At 39.6% G+C, this 16201-nt stretch overlaps 1 protein-coding gene across 5 annotated transcripts in view; it reads right to left on the reverse strand.

Annotated features, from left to right (window-relative positions):
• Positions 1-16201, reverse strand: part of INPP4B (inositol polyphosphate-4-phosphatase type II B) — a 531720-nt gene that overhangs the window by 151051 nt on the left and 364468 nt on the right. For all 5 annotated transcript variants that reach the window (XM_087816497.1, XM_087816494.1, XM_016206930.2 and 2 more), the window contains one exon: positions 8756-8867. In XM_087816497.1, coding sequence (XP_087672623.1) covers positions 8756-8867 — 112 coding nt within the window. The remainder of the gene's footprint in view (positions 1-8755; positions 8868-16201) is intronic.

Consider the following 16201-nt stretch of genomic DNA (forward strand, 5'->3'; position numbering starts at 1 on the left):
ACAAGAGAGGAGACATCCAGAGGAGTGCATGGCCATGTTTCTGGTGAGTAAACCTCCAGTGGGAGACACTATCCCAGACAGTCTATTAGTGAGCATGGGACTCTCCTTTGGCTTCCCATGAAGCTGTAACTAATAGAGGAAGCAAAACTCTTCTGGCCCCGGAAGGTTGACAAGAGATCTATTTTCACACAAACATCCGTGTTTGTTTCTTGAAATGAGTTTCCTTCTAGCTCTAGCCAAAAAAAAAAAAAAAAGGCCATGGGAAGGAAAAGAATGGATTTTCAGAGGAAATATGTCAAACATGAACAAATAAATGCAGATAAAAAGAAAATAAACAGAAAGCCCACAAGTTCTTCTGGTGTTAAGTTCTATGGGAAACAGCCACCCTTCTGGGCCCGGCAGCTTTGCTCAGGAGGCTCCATGGGCCCAGACCGCCCTCCCCAGGAGAGGGCAGCAGAATTGCTTGAGCTGGCTCCTGTTCCCCAACCATCCTGTCTCCTGCCACTCCTCCTTCCAGGCACTGGCCCCCTTTGTGAATCATGGTCACTGAGATGGCTGTTAATGATGGATTATGTATACACGTGTCCCTCAAGCATTTCGAGATGTTAATTTGATCCTTAATTTAAATGTTATTTTCTGTATTCATATAGCCCACTACTTATTCTTCTATCATAACATTCATCACACTGCTCAGAAAATTCTTTGATGGGAAAAAATGTGCTTTCTTTTTTTTTTTTTTAAATTTATATATTTTTAATCCTCACCTGAGGACACACTTTGTTTGTATTAACTGATTTGCAAGAGAGAGAGGAAAGGAGAAAGAGAGAGAAACGTCGATGTGAGAGACAAACGACAATTGGTTGCCTCGAGTATGCACCCCAACGGGGGATCAAACCCACAACCTGGGCATGAGCCCTGACCTGGAATCAAAACTGCCACCTTTTGGTTGCAGGTTTGATTCCCGGTCAGGGAATGAGGCTCCAACCAACTGAGCCACACCAGCCAGGGCATGCTTTCATAATTTCTTTAGTGTTTATATTGAGGTCCCAGTTTATCCAAAGAATGAATAACTGCAGTCAGCTCTTAACATTTGATGTTCTCTAAATCTTTTTCCTGACCAACTGGAATTCAGAGGGGACCCCTTCTTTCAATCCACAGCAATCTTGGAAACACACTTCCTAAACCACTAGAGCAATGTGCAGCGATGCTCGAGCATCCTCAAAATTCTTCATTTCTTCTATTTCCAATATTTCCTCCACTCCTTTCAGCCTATATTTGGGCTGTTAAAATAATCTTTCATAAACACTGGATTCAGCATATCAATGTTCTGTTCTGGAACGTACAATGGTTACTTACTGCCCAAGCAAATTCTCATTCTCAGACTGCATACCCTTTCCCGATAATAACTGACATCCTTCCACATAATAACTAGGTGTATAACTATAGGCCATTTTCCTTTCCAAAAGAAGATCATCTACAATGTAGCTTAAAGGAGCAGCTTAGATTAAACCCTTTTTGTGAAGAAGCCCCTTATTCACAGGGATCAGGCCATAATCCTGGGAGAAGGCTTCCTTACATGGAGGCAACCCTGCCTCTGTGTAATCAAAGACAGCTGTCTGTTTCCTAACCAAGGCCTGCAGTATTTAACAAACAGATGCAGAACTATGACTTTCATACATCCATAATCCCCATCCACACTGGAAGGCAGATGCTTAGGACAGCTTTAACCTAACAGCATTCTAATTTTGCAACTTTTGTATTGTAACTTGAAAGCTCTACTCTTCAAAATGATCTCAAGATTTAAATCTATGAAACACAAACAGAAAATATCCAGTAAATATTTACTAAATGAATTGGTATTTTCATATTTGGACTTGGTAATTATTTTCTTCAATTGTTCCCTGAGTGTCTCCTGTCTCTATTCAGGTTGACTGTTTTTTGAAACCTAACCATACTTCTTATTTTATTAACCTGTTTTTTTATTTTATTTTATTTTACTTTTTTTTAATATTTATTTTATTTATTTCATTTTATTACATTTGACCCTAGAATCATTTTTACACAGTGCTAGATGTCACAGAGAATGCAAGGATTAAAGAAGAAAATGTGGAATCTGTGCTTAAGGAGGCTTAAGCTCTATATACTGTTGATTGCTATCACGATGGTGGATATTTGCAGCTACACTTATATGGTGTGTGCTCTCAGTGTAATGACTTCACATTTGTGGCTCTGAGCAGCAATAACAAACATTGCACGCTTTCTGTACCACACACAGCACCATATGCCTACTGATGTTGATTAATACTGTAAAAAGTGTCATTTAATGGTGACTGTGGCCAAGGAGAAGAAACAAGATATGTAAAATCTTTGAAGCTTAATGATTTTAAATATCAACTAACATATCAATTGGCCATGCACTGGGCTAGAAAATTAGCCAAACTGTAAGAACAATGATCACAAAGCTCTGTAGGAATCCATCCAAGACCAATACTTCTTGGCAAAGCACTTTCATATCCGTTAGTTTATTCCTTAAATCATGGTTCTTTGCCTTCAGTCTAGAATCTCCTGGAAGTCCCTGATAATGTTTGTCTTTGCACCCTCTGTAGCATCTAGCAAGGGTGAAGATGAAATTATTTTCATAGTAATACTAAAACATTATTTGTCTGTTTGCCTCTCTTTCTCTTACAAGCATAGAATGAAATTTTCTAGAAGCTATAGGACATAATCATTGGACAGCCAATGGTACATGTGCTTGTGTACTCTTCTAGTTTAAATATCTCTTGTTGGAATTTCTAATATGATAAATTTCTATAGATATAATCCAAATAAGTAAAGCCTTTAGTACAGCAAATATCAATAGGTAAAATCTACATAAATATAAATTTTATCTACATAAATATAAAAGTATAAAATATGAGAATTTCTATGCTTTTGTAACCTCATTCAGCCTCACGTTTAAATACCATCCGAATGCCATCTGGTGATTCACACATATGTGATTCTAGCTTGGGTACCTCACCTGAATGCCAGACTCAAACCTCCAACTGCTCACGTGCTTCTAAACTTTGAAGTCTAAGGAATTTCAAACGTCACATCTCAAAATATCCTGTCCTCCCCAACCTGCTTCTCTCAGTTTTCTCCATCACAACAAATACTAATTTTAGTCTTTGCCTGTCCTTTGCACCTGGAGCCTGGCCAGGTTCTACTTTCTCCATCGCTCCTGCCTTCATCCGACTCATCATCATTTCTACCCTGACCCTCTGCAGTCACGGAGCTGCATTCTCCTGTCCTTGCCTCTTTTCAGGCCATTATCAGCACAGCAGTCTGATGAATTAAACATGAATCACGTCATTTCATATCTCAAAAGCCCTCACATGTCTTTCCATGACCCTCAGAGCTAATGGTGTACACGGGACTGCCCAGGCTGCCTTCCCTGCCCCGCCCTCCCACTCCCCTCCTTGACCCCTCAGTTCCAGTGCCATTGGCCTCCTTGCTGCTCCTTCAACACAACAGGTGTGCAGCCACCTCACGGCCTTTGCTCTTGCTAGTCACGCTGCCCAGAATTCTTCTTCCTCTCAGATATCCACATGTTTTGCTCCCTTTTACATTTCAGCTCAAATGTCACAATACCAGTGAATCTTCCCTTGACCATCAAGTATAAAATAGCCATAGCCCAGCACTCCCTTGTCCTTGAACCCTGTCTTAATATTTCCTATAGCATATAGCACCAGCTGACCAACAATACTTTTTGTAATTGTTTACTTCCCTGGAAGGCAGCATCTGTGTCTATTTTGTTCATTGCTAAATGCCCAGAGTCTAGCAGAATGCCTGAAACATAGAAGGCAGTGCTGTTTGATGAATGAACAATGAATATTATATGCCTGCAAATTATCCTACAAGGTAAGTAAGGCCAGTTATGTTATTCTCAACTTTATATTTTGGGGAAAACAAATAGATGAAACCTTCTGAGACTGGTCCTTAGCTACCCAAGGACTCCACTTTTTCCCTGACCACGGCTGATAAAAGTCCACTTAAAACACCACTTCAAAATATGGGGGCAACATAACCTGAGAAAGGCGGTTGATCAGCAAAATACTACTTAGGTTAGGTTCATAGTCAAAAGGAGATGTATTCTGACTCCACTAATGCCATCTTTGCCACTGTCATAAATAAGTAAGGCACTTTCCTTCCTTTTGTAGAAGTTACCACCACTTTGATCTGTGCCACATTCAGGTATAATCTAGACATTAAATAACAGGGGAGACAGGGCAGGAGCTGAGCTGAACTCAGATCCCACAGAGCCCCACTGGAGGATGCTGTCCGACACCCTCCCCCCCGACGAGACGCACGAGCATCCCTGCGGGAAAGGCTCGGCCTGCGGCTGTCTCACTTGGCCCGTGGCTGTGACTCACAGGGGTTTTCTCATCTATCACCTGATATGATGATTGTACTTCTTGGTTCTCCTTCCCTAGCAGCATTCGTTTTTTTCTGGACTACTTACTTCAAGGTTGTTTCTAAAAACTGTCTTCTTTTTTCCTTCACAATCCTACATTCTTCACTACACCCTTACTCTGGTCTTTACTTATTGATTAGTTTGTACAGCATTAGATGCAAAGAAATACTTTCCCTTCTAGGATACAATTTTGGATTTTATGTCTTCATTGTAAGTTGATTTCATTTATGCATTCACTTGTTTTCCCTGTGTCTGGCTCTGCTTTAGACACAAGGGATAATGGAGAAAACAAAATAGACAAGCGTCTTTCCCTCATGAAGTTTCATTCTAGTGAGGGAGAGGGACAATAGATGTGATGAATAAATAAAATCGATAGGCTGCTGGACAGTGATAAGTGCTAAGGACAGAAATGATGCAGAGACGGGGAAAGGAAGTTTTGGGGAGGCATTGTAATTTTAGATACGGTGGCAGAGAAGGCTTCAGGGAGAAGGTGACAGTTTCATAAAGACCAGAAGTAAGTGAGGGAGGGAGTGATCACACAGTTTCCTGGAGTAAAGGCTTCAAAGGTAGATTGGAGAGTTAAGTGCAAGGACCTGAGCCAGAAATGTACCTGAAACGTTCAACAACCAGCAAACAAGACAACGGGGCTGGGCTGAAGTGAGCAGAAAAGAGGAATAGAAGATGGAGCAAAGGAAGCGAGGGGGCGACAGTACTTGTAAGGCTTTGCCAGGTCACCGGAAGGCTTTGGGTTTATACTTTCTGGGAGTTAAGGAGACACTGGAGGAATGACATGCTCTGTTACATTTTAGTAAGTGCTCTGCTGAGAACAGACTATGGGGGGCAGTGTTGAGAAGAGGAAGGGAATCAGGGGGACCTAAGAGACTACTGTAAAAATGTAGGTGACAGTCAATGATGGTAACAGTGAAAGGGTCAGGAGTCCTTGGATTCTGGATTCATTTAGAAGTCAGAATCAACAGGATTTGCTGACATATTGACTGTGAATATGAGAGAAAGAAAGGAGTCAGAAATAACTCCAATTTTTTTTTTAACTTTGGACACCTAACGCATTATTTCACATAATATATTGACTTTGTAAAAGGGCAATGTTAGTGTTTCTTGGTAAAATTTCTTTCTACTGGTATGTGATATTAACAGTCTTCTATTTCTGTGTCTGCATATATCAAATAAAAGTTTGAACCAGTATAATATGGTGAATGACCCTCTGCTCTGTCTTCCCTGAATGAGAAATATACAGGGTGGGGCAAACGCAGGTTTACAGTTGTGAGTACGTGAAACACAGAATTTATTCTTGCATTATTATTTATTAATTATTGTATTACTTTCCATGCAAACAACTGTAAACTTACTTTTTCCCCCACCCTGTAAAATAATAATATGATTTGAGGAAACAAGTATATAAATGTATGTGAGAGGAGAAAGTTTGGATTTTTTTAGATTTTATTCCATGCTCCTAAGGCTATGTAAGATTCGAAAGTAAAATGCAGTGTTCTGTATCAGAGATGTTCTGTATCAGAGATGAACTGAACTGTGTTCCTTAAAATTCATAGGTTGAAACCCAAACACCCAATGTGACTGTATTTGGAGAAAGGACCTTTATGGAGGTAATTAGGGTTAAATGAGGTCATAAGGATGGGGCCCGAATCTGATAGGTCTGGTGTCCTACACGAAAAGACACCAGAGAGCTCTATCTCTCCATCTCTCTCTCTCTCTCTCTCTTTCTCTCTCTCCAAATCTCTCTTACTCTCTGTGCACATATACTGAGGAAAAGCCACGTGAGGGCCCAGCAAGAAGCCTGCAAGCCAGGAAGAGGGCTACTGCTAAGAACCGAATCATTCTGATCTGGGACTTCTTAATTCTCCAGAACTGTGAGAAAATAAATTTCTGTTGTTTAAGCCGCTCAGTCTATGATATTTTATTATGTCACATGAGTTGATTAATACAAGTATTAATCTTCCATCTGCTTCAATATACACGAGAGACGACGTGTCATTTCCCCACATGACTATGGGTCTAAATGTAGTTCCACTTCTTTCTCCCTCATTGATGCAAACCAGTGAAAGGAATGTTATTTTAGGGATTTCCTTTCTTTCAATGACTTTGTCTTTTCATATGTTTGCCATTTACTAACTTCAGGACTTAAATCTCCATTAGTAACAAACTGTGTTAATACACCACTGGTTTTGATTTAGTGACTCTGCAAAAGGGTCTCTGTGTTAGCATTTCTAACACCCAAGATGATCCTGACCATGCCTTGAAAACACTGAGATAAAGTTATTTCCACATAATTCAAATGCCATGCAGAGGCGACTTACTCTGTGTTCTCCATTCAATCACAAATATTCCCAGGGGCTGCCAACAGAGTTTATAGCAACTTTATAAAAAAAAAAAAAAAAAAAAAATTGCAAAAGATCAAGGTTTATTAAAAATCCAGACAGGATGAAGGTAAGGCCAACAAAGCTCGGGGTGTTTATCATTTTTGTCACCTGTGACTCGTACAGTTTGTGCTGACACTGCCACCTCCTATTTCTAGAACAGCTCAGTTAAGTCTCTTTTAAGTTCACATGACTAAATCCAAAAAATAAAGTAGGACTTGGGAGGGGCATACTCCTGCGTGTCAAGTTCCCCAGTTATGAGGAGAGCATGATTCAATTTGCTCGACCTCACAACAGCAACACAGTCAAGGAGTCAAGGGGTGGATGAGTTTTGAGGATGAGAGGCAGCTAGTAATAGATTCAGAGGCAGGAAAAGTGGCCCAACTTTGAAATGGGACATGTGTCTTCTCTTGGTCTGGCTCATGGCCACAGGTCCAGGCACCATTATCTGCCTATTTCTGCTCTCAGTCCCCACTTACCCTCTGAATCCTCCCTCCTTAACTTTGATACAAGCGTCCACGTGGTGGTGACTAAGATGGGTCTTATATAGAACTCCAAAGGACACAAGGACCGAATAAAGGGGCCTAGTCCCCAAACGGGTCTTGTGTACACAAACCCATAGAGGATCTGCTACGAAACTTCACCAGGACCCTGACATTTGGAAGCCACCTGATTCAAACTCCAAGCCTCCTTGGAATATTTTCGTGATCTGGGATATGCTCCAAGGAAGAGCAGGGGAACAGAGAGGAACAAGGCTTAGCTTATCCTGGGGCGTGAATAATACATTTTTGAAAAGCAGCCTTATGTTTCGTCAAGTTAATGATTTGTTAAGTGTTACATAAACACCGTCTCCCATGTGGATGTTTCCTTACCACCAAAATTCAAATGTTCCCAGAGAAGAGACACTAAGCTAGAAATTAAGTCAGAATGAGCCTTGTCATTAAAAAATGCTCATTTATGAAAAGTTAGGAATTATAGTGTATACACAAACTCATTTTCCTAAAAAGAACTATTAGCAGATTTTAAGTCTGTCCCCTGCGCCTCAGTAAAACAGGCAATTGCATTCCTAAGACAGGAATTTAGGCTAATACTTGATATCAAGCTTCTCTCTCTTGGAGAAAAGGTAGAAAGAAAGTAAAACTCCTGGCCACATCTTGATAGGCATGGGGGCCTCTATCCTGGGCTCCCACACTTCACCTCCCGCTGGTATGGCTCCTCCAGAGCCGTCCCTCCCCTGATGCTAGTTCCCGCTTCTCTCTCTGCAGCTTCCTAAGGTGCAGTGTTATTAAACCTGCCGCCTTCACATAAAAATGAAATCGAAGTTCAAGCTGCATCTTTTCCCAAAGAGGGTCTTGAGAGTAGGGAAGTGGTTACTTTTGGCAGTAGTCCTCCAGGAATTTTCTGGGCATGTCATGAAGGGTTAATGAGGGCAGAATGCAAGAGAGAGCAACACTTTTGTTCCAGTGGAGGAGAGGGAGCCTGGACACGGGGCCAGCGGAGGAGAGGGAGCCTGGACACGGGGCCAGCGGAGGAGAGGGAGCCTGGACACGGGGCCAGCGGAGGAGAGGGAGCCTGGACACGGGGCCAGCGGAGGAGAGGGAGCCTGGACACGGGGCCAGCGGAGGAGAGGGAGCCTGGACACGGGGCCAGCGGAGGAGAGGGAGCCTGGACACGGGGCCAGCGGAGGAGAGGGAGGTGTGGTTGGCGCCAGGCTTTGCACAGCTCCACGGAAACAGCCCCCCATTCAGAGGAGGGACTGCACCCCTGGTACTCCAACTCCAGAGCTGATTTCTCACTTAGCTCTTGAATAATGAGATTTCATACCCCACAGAGGTGTTGGTGATTCAGACATCTGGCAAAGATGATCATTTCTAAGTTAATTTGTGCAACGAGCTGGCTGAGACCCTACCTTTTGTCCCTGCACATCTGTCGTGATGTGGTCGGTGTCCCCATCCTCGATCTCCCCCATCTTCACAGCGCTGACTTCTATGGTGCCAACAACTTTGCCACCATCTGAAGTTCTGCAATCAAAAATAAATGACACAAAAATGTAAGAATTTTCTCTCTCCTTCAATTACAGTAGTCCCCCCCTTATCCACGGTTTCACTTTCTGCGGTTTCAGTTACCCGTTATCAACTGTGGTCCAGAAATATAAAATTAAAAATCCCAGAAATAAACAGTTCATAAGCTTTAAAAATGCACGCTGTTCTGAGTAGCAAGATGGTCTTGCAGAGCCCTCCTCCATCCTGCCCGGGGCATGAATTATCCCTTTGTCCAGCATCTCCATGTGGTATATACAATACAGTAAGTTATTTTGAAAGAGAAAAACCACATTCATGTAACTTTTACTACAATATATTGTTATAATTGTTCTGTTTTATTTTAAGTGTTGTTCATCTCTTACTGTGACTAATTTACAAATTAAACTTTATCATAACTGTGTATGTACAGGAAAAAACAGAGTACCTTATAGACAGGGCAGAGTACCGTCCGCAGTGTCAGGCATCCACTGGGGGCCTTAAAATGTATCCCCCATGGATAAGGGAGGGCTATGTCCAAACATGTCTGTTTCTGAAAACCACTAACACTGCTATTTACTTCACTGGTTTTAATTAAACAAATCTGCTTTAAACACGTCAAAGCATGTTAATGCTGCTGTTGTTTTTAATTTCAAAAGAAAATGAACCATGTAAGTGCATGTACTGTCAAAAATGACGTCATGAAGGTGAAGCGCCTCCAGGCTGCAGGGGTGGCCTCGAGTATCATGGGTCGGGGCCCTCTTTGGCAGCCTCCACATCTCTGCAACATCATGAACCATAGCCCCTCTAAACCAATTACATGGGATATTGTGTACATCTATTACAGAAAATGCGGCTGAATAAAATAGAAGAGACAATAAACATCCTTATGTTCCTCTATGACCAGGCCATTGGCTGCAAAACTTGATTTTGTATCTTTTCTCTAATATCATTTATCTTTCTAAGAGACCAGGTAAAGAAGATTCGTAGCAAATATAAGAAAGTTAAGGTACATGCAGAACAGAAATTAATCATAGAGGTCATTTAGTACAATCTATTACTTTTTCAGATAAAAACACAACAACAACTGAGACCCAAAATGATGGAAAGACTTGCCCAAGGTAACAAAGTGGCAAAACTGAAAACCCAGGTTTCTATCTTTTTCAAGTCTGTTGGTCACTGAACAACTCTTCTCTATTTAAAGATGATAACTTTATTATTAAGATTTTCATCATCATTATTGTCTTCAACATACACATTTTATGCTTGACAATAATGAAGGCTAAGAATAAAATGAAAAAACACCATCTTTTAAGATTCTCTAATTTCTTTCTCTGGACAAAAAAATATACAGAATAACAGAATAAATGATACCATCAAACCATGGAAATACGGTCACAGGTAATGGATATTTCTCCCTTTAACCTTTTTTGAAAATAGGTAGCAAGTCACCCTGTAATTAGAACATGTTGCTATAACTTCTGTCTAAGACTAATTGACAAACAGCAGTGAGACGGACGGCACTCGGTTTTCTTTATTTAGTCATGTTCTTTTCTGAAATTTGTTTTTAACTTTAATCTGAATATCAACACTGTCATTCTTTCAACCAACTCCTTCTAAATGCCACTGCTTTATTGTTAGAGGTGTCAGAAGAGAGGAATGGGAAAATTAGTATAAGTGGTTTACCAAAATGCTAATTAAAATAATGACTAAGTTAAGTAATAATTATGTTACTACATCCTGAATTAGGCTTTTGAGAAAACTGAAATAGAAAATTCTGGTGAATATACATAGCTAATGTTCCATAATAAATATTATGTACATAAAAAGTTATTTACTTGTTAAATAGCATGTTAAGATTTCTTACTAAAGTATAAAATGCTTCTTGGCAATTTTTAAATCAGTGTAAGTCATAACATTGACGCAATTACTTGAAATTAACATAGAAAATTTAATCATTCATCATAAAGAAGATGTGTGCATGGATGACAATATAATCTGTGATTTCATGAAAAAAGATATTAGCTTCAATTCTGGGTGGTTATAAATAATTCATTAGGCCACTTCCCAGTTGAAAATGACATAATAACTTGTCATAAGTTATGATGTGACATAGCTCTGTACAATTTTTCAGTACCTGCTAGTTCAATAGTCTATTAATAAGAATCCTCATTGGTACCTATAATTTTTTTCCTAAAAGATTTGCAGACGTGTTTCCCTAACCTGATCATTCTTAACAATTAAACATACCTGATTCTTCTCATAAGAACTGTTTAAAAATTTGAGCAAACTGAGGTAACTTAATGCAAAACCTATATGTAACATTCTAAATGTTTTCCTTGCACTAACCAAGTAATACACATAATGATTTGAAACACAAGGTAGACTTTCCACAGCCTATCCCAGGACTGGGTAATAAACTGGTTAAAAGTGTAAACGGAGGAATCTGAGTTATCTGCTAGCTGCACGACCATGGACAAGGAACTTTGCTATATGAAACTTCCTTTGTAGAATGGAGATGGTGATAACTTCGCTGTAAGGATTCCATTAAGTGACATGGTTTGTGTAAAGTGCTCAGCACAAGGCCTTATATAAGGTAAGTGCCCCTTCCTTGTCCCCCACCTCTCCATCCTAGCTGTAGAAGTCGCAGCAGCCACAGAATTATTATTGTCATTAATGCATTATATTATATTTAATTTGATTCTCTCCAGAAATATTTTACTAAAATAGGCATCAAAGATTATAGGAAAAGATTATAGCATCTTGTGCCATGTGTATTTCAACAGTGATTAAGTACTCACTAGAGATAGAAAGCCTTAGTAATAAAAGATGATGTTCTGAAGCTTACATTCCTAATAGTGCAGAGAGCACAGGCTTATAAATAATTACAATGACAGCAAGCATTTCAAAGAGCCTAAGCAGATGACTGAGCAATGCATTGTGGGAGTAAGCTTCTGAATCATAGTTCTATCTGTCCCCCTTTAAAAAAGTATGGGGTGATTTTTTTCAATAATTTTTATGTCTTTGGTTTTCTTTTTATCTCCTAAGGATTCCAGTTATTCCCAGAGCTAACTCAAAGCAAGGAGCTTGGTTAATCTAGTGATACTAGAGGGATTCTAGAATCAATATTTCCCCCAAAACCATTTTGGATAGAACACTCTAAGTACCCTAAAGCGTGCCTTTTCATCTGAGATTTGTGGGAGACAGAGTGGGGAATTCAGGTTATAAACTATAGAACGAAAGCCAAGGTACCCAAAGCATGGTTCACCTCGCCAGTGATCTGGTATTTAAATGCACAGCAGTTTCTTATCCATTCGGTACCCATTTACCACACCCAGAGTATGGATAGTCAATGCTCTCTCCAAGCAGGAGAGTCATGATTGAAATATCTATTCCCTGTCTCCAAAGGCTGTCTCAAAGATCATTTTGTAGAAATTTAGAAAAAAATACTTTCTTAAACTCTTAATTATGCTTTCACCCCATCAGACTTGGGAGGCTAGTAAGGACTGCTTAGCCATTATTCATCACAGAAATTCTACTGAATTTTATGTAATGGAAATTCATCATATCTATAGGAAAGAAATATGAAGAGAGTTCTGGACGTGGAGTCAAGAAACCCAAGCAGTACTGCCAGCTCAGCTGCCAGCTAGCTATGTGGTGAAGGACGTGTCACTTCAATTCTCTGGATTTTTTTTTTGGGGGGGTTTTTTAAAAAAATATATCTTTATTGATTTCAAAGAGAGGAAAGGAGAGGGAGAGAGAGGCAGAAACATCAATGATGAGAGTCATTGATCGAGCTCGCAACCCAGGCATGTGCCCTGACCGGGAACAGAATCCCGATCGCCTGGATACTAGGTCAACGCTCAACTGCTGAGCCACACCCGGCCGGGCAATTCTCTGGATTTTAATCTCCTTTACTGCAAAGCAAAGAGTCAGTTTCTAATAGCTGTTCTATTATATCAGCAGTCAAACCCCATGCACTAATCACTCCTACGACTCCATGATATCATTCTATCATAGGTACCATAGGCCATCATAGGCTGGTACAACCTTAGAAAAAATCTCATATATATTCTAACCTCTCATGATCACTCCCACCTTCCCGTCCAACCTTCTCTCAAAACAAACAAAATGCACACTAAACCTGGGAAGAAACTCAAAAGTTATAGTCCAATAAAAGTATTTGTGTGTGTGTATACACATACACATACACATACACATACACATACACATACACATACACATACACATACACATACATATACATATACACAGCTGGCATTATGGCAATGCAGCTTGGTATTTTTACAGGATACAAATTTGACTGAACCAAGAAATACTTTCTAAAAATTTATGGGGCAATAAGAACAGGCTACAGTAATAACTATCTTAATCTATGTGAAGGGAAAAAAAATCTATGCCATTTCAAACAGCCTATTCAGGTCATTACCACTAGTTAATGCAGAGAGATGTAAGAGAAATAAAAGATGTATAGTTCATGGCCACTGTAATATTTTGATCACAACATCGAGTTCCCATTTCCTTCAGCAGATAACACTTAAATATTTAACCATGCCAACAAGATGAAAGACAAAGAAAAGGGAAATCTCAACAACACAAATCTATACTCCCTTCTCACTTAAGTTTAGGCATGCATAATACATTCGTGATTAAGGTTCTTTAAAATCTACTTTTAAAATAACTCCCCTAATGTTTCCTAATGACACACTCAATTTCCTATGCTGAAGTATACAAACATTTTTAGAAGACTGAAGAAAAGGGGATGGGAGACAGTCTTCTAGTAAAGGACAATTTCATCACATTCTTCCTCTAAATGTCCTCACCAACCCACTATACCATTCTTAGTAGAACGAAAAGAAAAATTAAACTTACCACTGGAAGTGTTAAATAGTAACATGTAAATAACTACCCTACTTTAGAAATGCCACAGAGATACAAACCAACAAATGACTCTGTAAATATCCAGGGAAAAACCATCATTAGCACTGTCAGTCTTTGTGAATATGAAGTAAGCCTGGTGCTATGCACAGGAATCGTCAGCTGCCAGACATGCCTTGCATTTAAAACAGCTAGACATATAACTGGGAAATGAAGATCTCACCTGGACAGGAAAACAAACAAAGGCCATAAGTAAACAGAGCTGGTGAGAGTGAGTGCCCCCTGAAGATCTTCCAGGTGAATACATTTACCTGGCAATGCTAGATTTACTTAGGGCTCACAAAAGTGAGTGTTCTATTAAAATATGTATAACTAAACATACCTCTAATCTGGCTGAAATTCATAAATGGAAGAAGCTGTATAATACTTTCACACTAGAACTCAAAACTTGTTAGTAGTTCTTACTATTAGAACTTTCACACTAAGGTTTAGTCCTTGTATGTTTCCTCTTTTCTCATTGTAAGCTGGCCTTCAGAAATCCCATCCATTATTATGGGACTCAACTATCTCTCCTATGAGACTCTACTACAATCCTACATGCCCTACTCTGTCCTGATTTCCTGATTTAGAACTCCAACTTCCTTTTATCCCAATATCATTTCACATTCTATAAGCTTGAAATCCAACATTTCCTTTCCTCAAACCCCAATTCACATCAACAGTATAGCATTCTCCAAAGACCAAAACCACAGAATATTCCACCTCTACTTTTGCTTTGCCCTGCCCCTACCTTCCAAGAAGTCACCCCATCCCATCTATAAAGTTTTTTCCATGTGTTGCTCTTCAGTGGCAACATCCCAATTAGTTTCATCACCCCTGTTATGATACACCTGAAGAACCTACTTCCCATCTTCTGGTGTCTTTCTCTTCTATTCCATCCATGTCAGGTTTTCTTCTTAAAGCCCTGTTGTCACTATTTTATTTCCTTTCCTGTGTTCAAAGTCCTTAGATGTTGCCCAATGCCTACCCAGAAAGTCTGAAGTATAGCCTTTCTTCAAAAGCCTTATATCAGAATTTGTCAAGAGTTATGGACATCTCAGTATCTTTAGTTCAAAACGGTCCATATCACATACCATTAAATAACAGAGTGTGCTTTTAGTGGAAAGTGCAGTGAGCATTCACCAAGTTCTTGGTCATGGTGTTGGCTCTTTGCAGTAAAGAGCTATGTTACTCAGACAACTCAGACTCTATAAAATTTTCCCAGTTACAAATATAAAGATCATAAACCACCCTACTTATCTCCAAAGATTTATGTGACTAAAAATAAAATGTCTTAAATTTAAATATGAAAATGCTTTAGGGTATGGTAACAAGTACTATAGTTACACAGTCTGGGCCATGAAGCTTCTTCAAGAGCACATCACAGGTAGGATGACTATCCATTTTTCAGACTAATTGGCTTGTAGTGTTCTTTCTACTGTTAAAAACCACTAAGTTCCCCCAATAAAATTAGCTAAAGCAAGTCTTTCTTCCCTTGTGACTCTATTTGGAAACTTCTTGTTTCAATGTGAAATACAAACCATCTCCTTGAATGTAAGAAATATATTGCTGCATAAAAAATGACCACAAATTCAGTAACCGAAAGTCACACCATTTGTTATCTCACAGGTTGTATAGATCAGATGTCTAGGTCGGGTCCTCTACTCAGGCTCTCACAAGCCTAAAATTTACATGTCAGCTGAGCTGCATTCTCATATGTTGGATCCAGGAAAGAATCCTCTTCCTAGCTCTTTCAAATTGTTGGTAGAATTAATTTCCTTATGGCTGTATAACTGAGATACATCTCTTTTGTTCCTGCTAGTTATCAGCTGAGATGACACTCAGCTCTTAGAGGCCACCCTCAGGTTCTTACCATGTGGTCATCCCTGTAGAAAGCTCACAAGATGGCAGTTTACTTTCTCAAGGCCATCAGGAGAATTTCTCTCTCCAATCTGCTGAGAGGGTGTAAGTCTGATATCTCAGATACCCAGTGAAGAATGTGTTTTAAGAAGGGAGTGATTGACTGGACAGATATGCCAAGAAAGAGGAGCATGGAGAATTTTTCCATTGGACTCAACAATATGGAGGCCATTCATTTTTGATCATGACAAGAGCTATTTAGGTGGAGTAATAGGGATGAAAGCCTGATGAGAATGGGTTCAAAAGACAATCATAGGAGGCAAAGTACAGATAGCTCATAAAATGGTTCTTCTATAAAGATCAGTGAAATGGAGCATAAGTTAGAAGGAGATGTGGGAAATTTGGCAGCATTTTTATAATGCCACTAGACATGATCTAGTACAAAGAAAATAATTATGATACAAGAGTAAAAGGGGATAATTGTTGGAGTAATGTCTTGGATAGGTGGGAAAAGATGCAATCTAAAAGACAAGTAGAGG

The sequence above is a fragment of the Miniopterus natalensis genome, chromosome 4 (assembly GCF_054644295.1).
Source record: "Miniopterus natalensis isolate mMinNat1 chromosome 4, mMinNat1.hap1, whole genome shotgun sequence".
NCBI classification, from domain to species: domain Eukaryota; kingdom Metazoa; phylum Chordata; class Mammalia; order Chiroptera; family Miniopteridae; genus Miniopterus; species Miniopterus natalensis.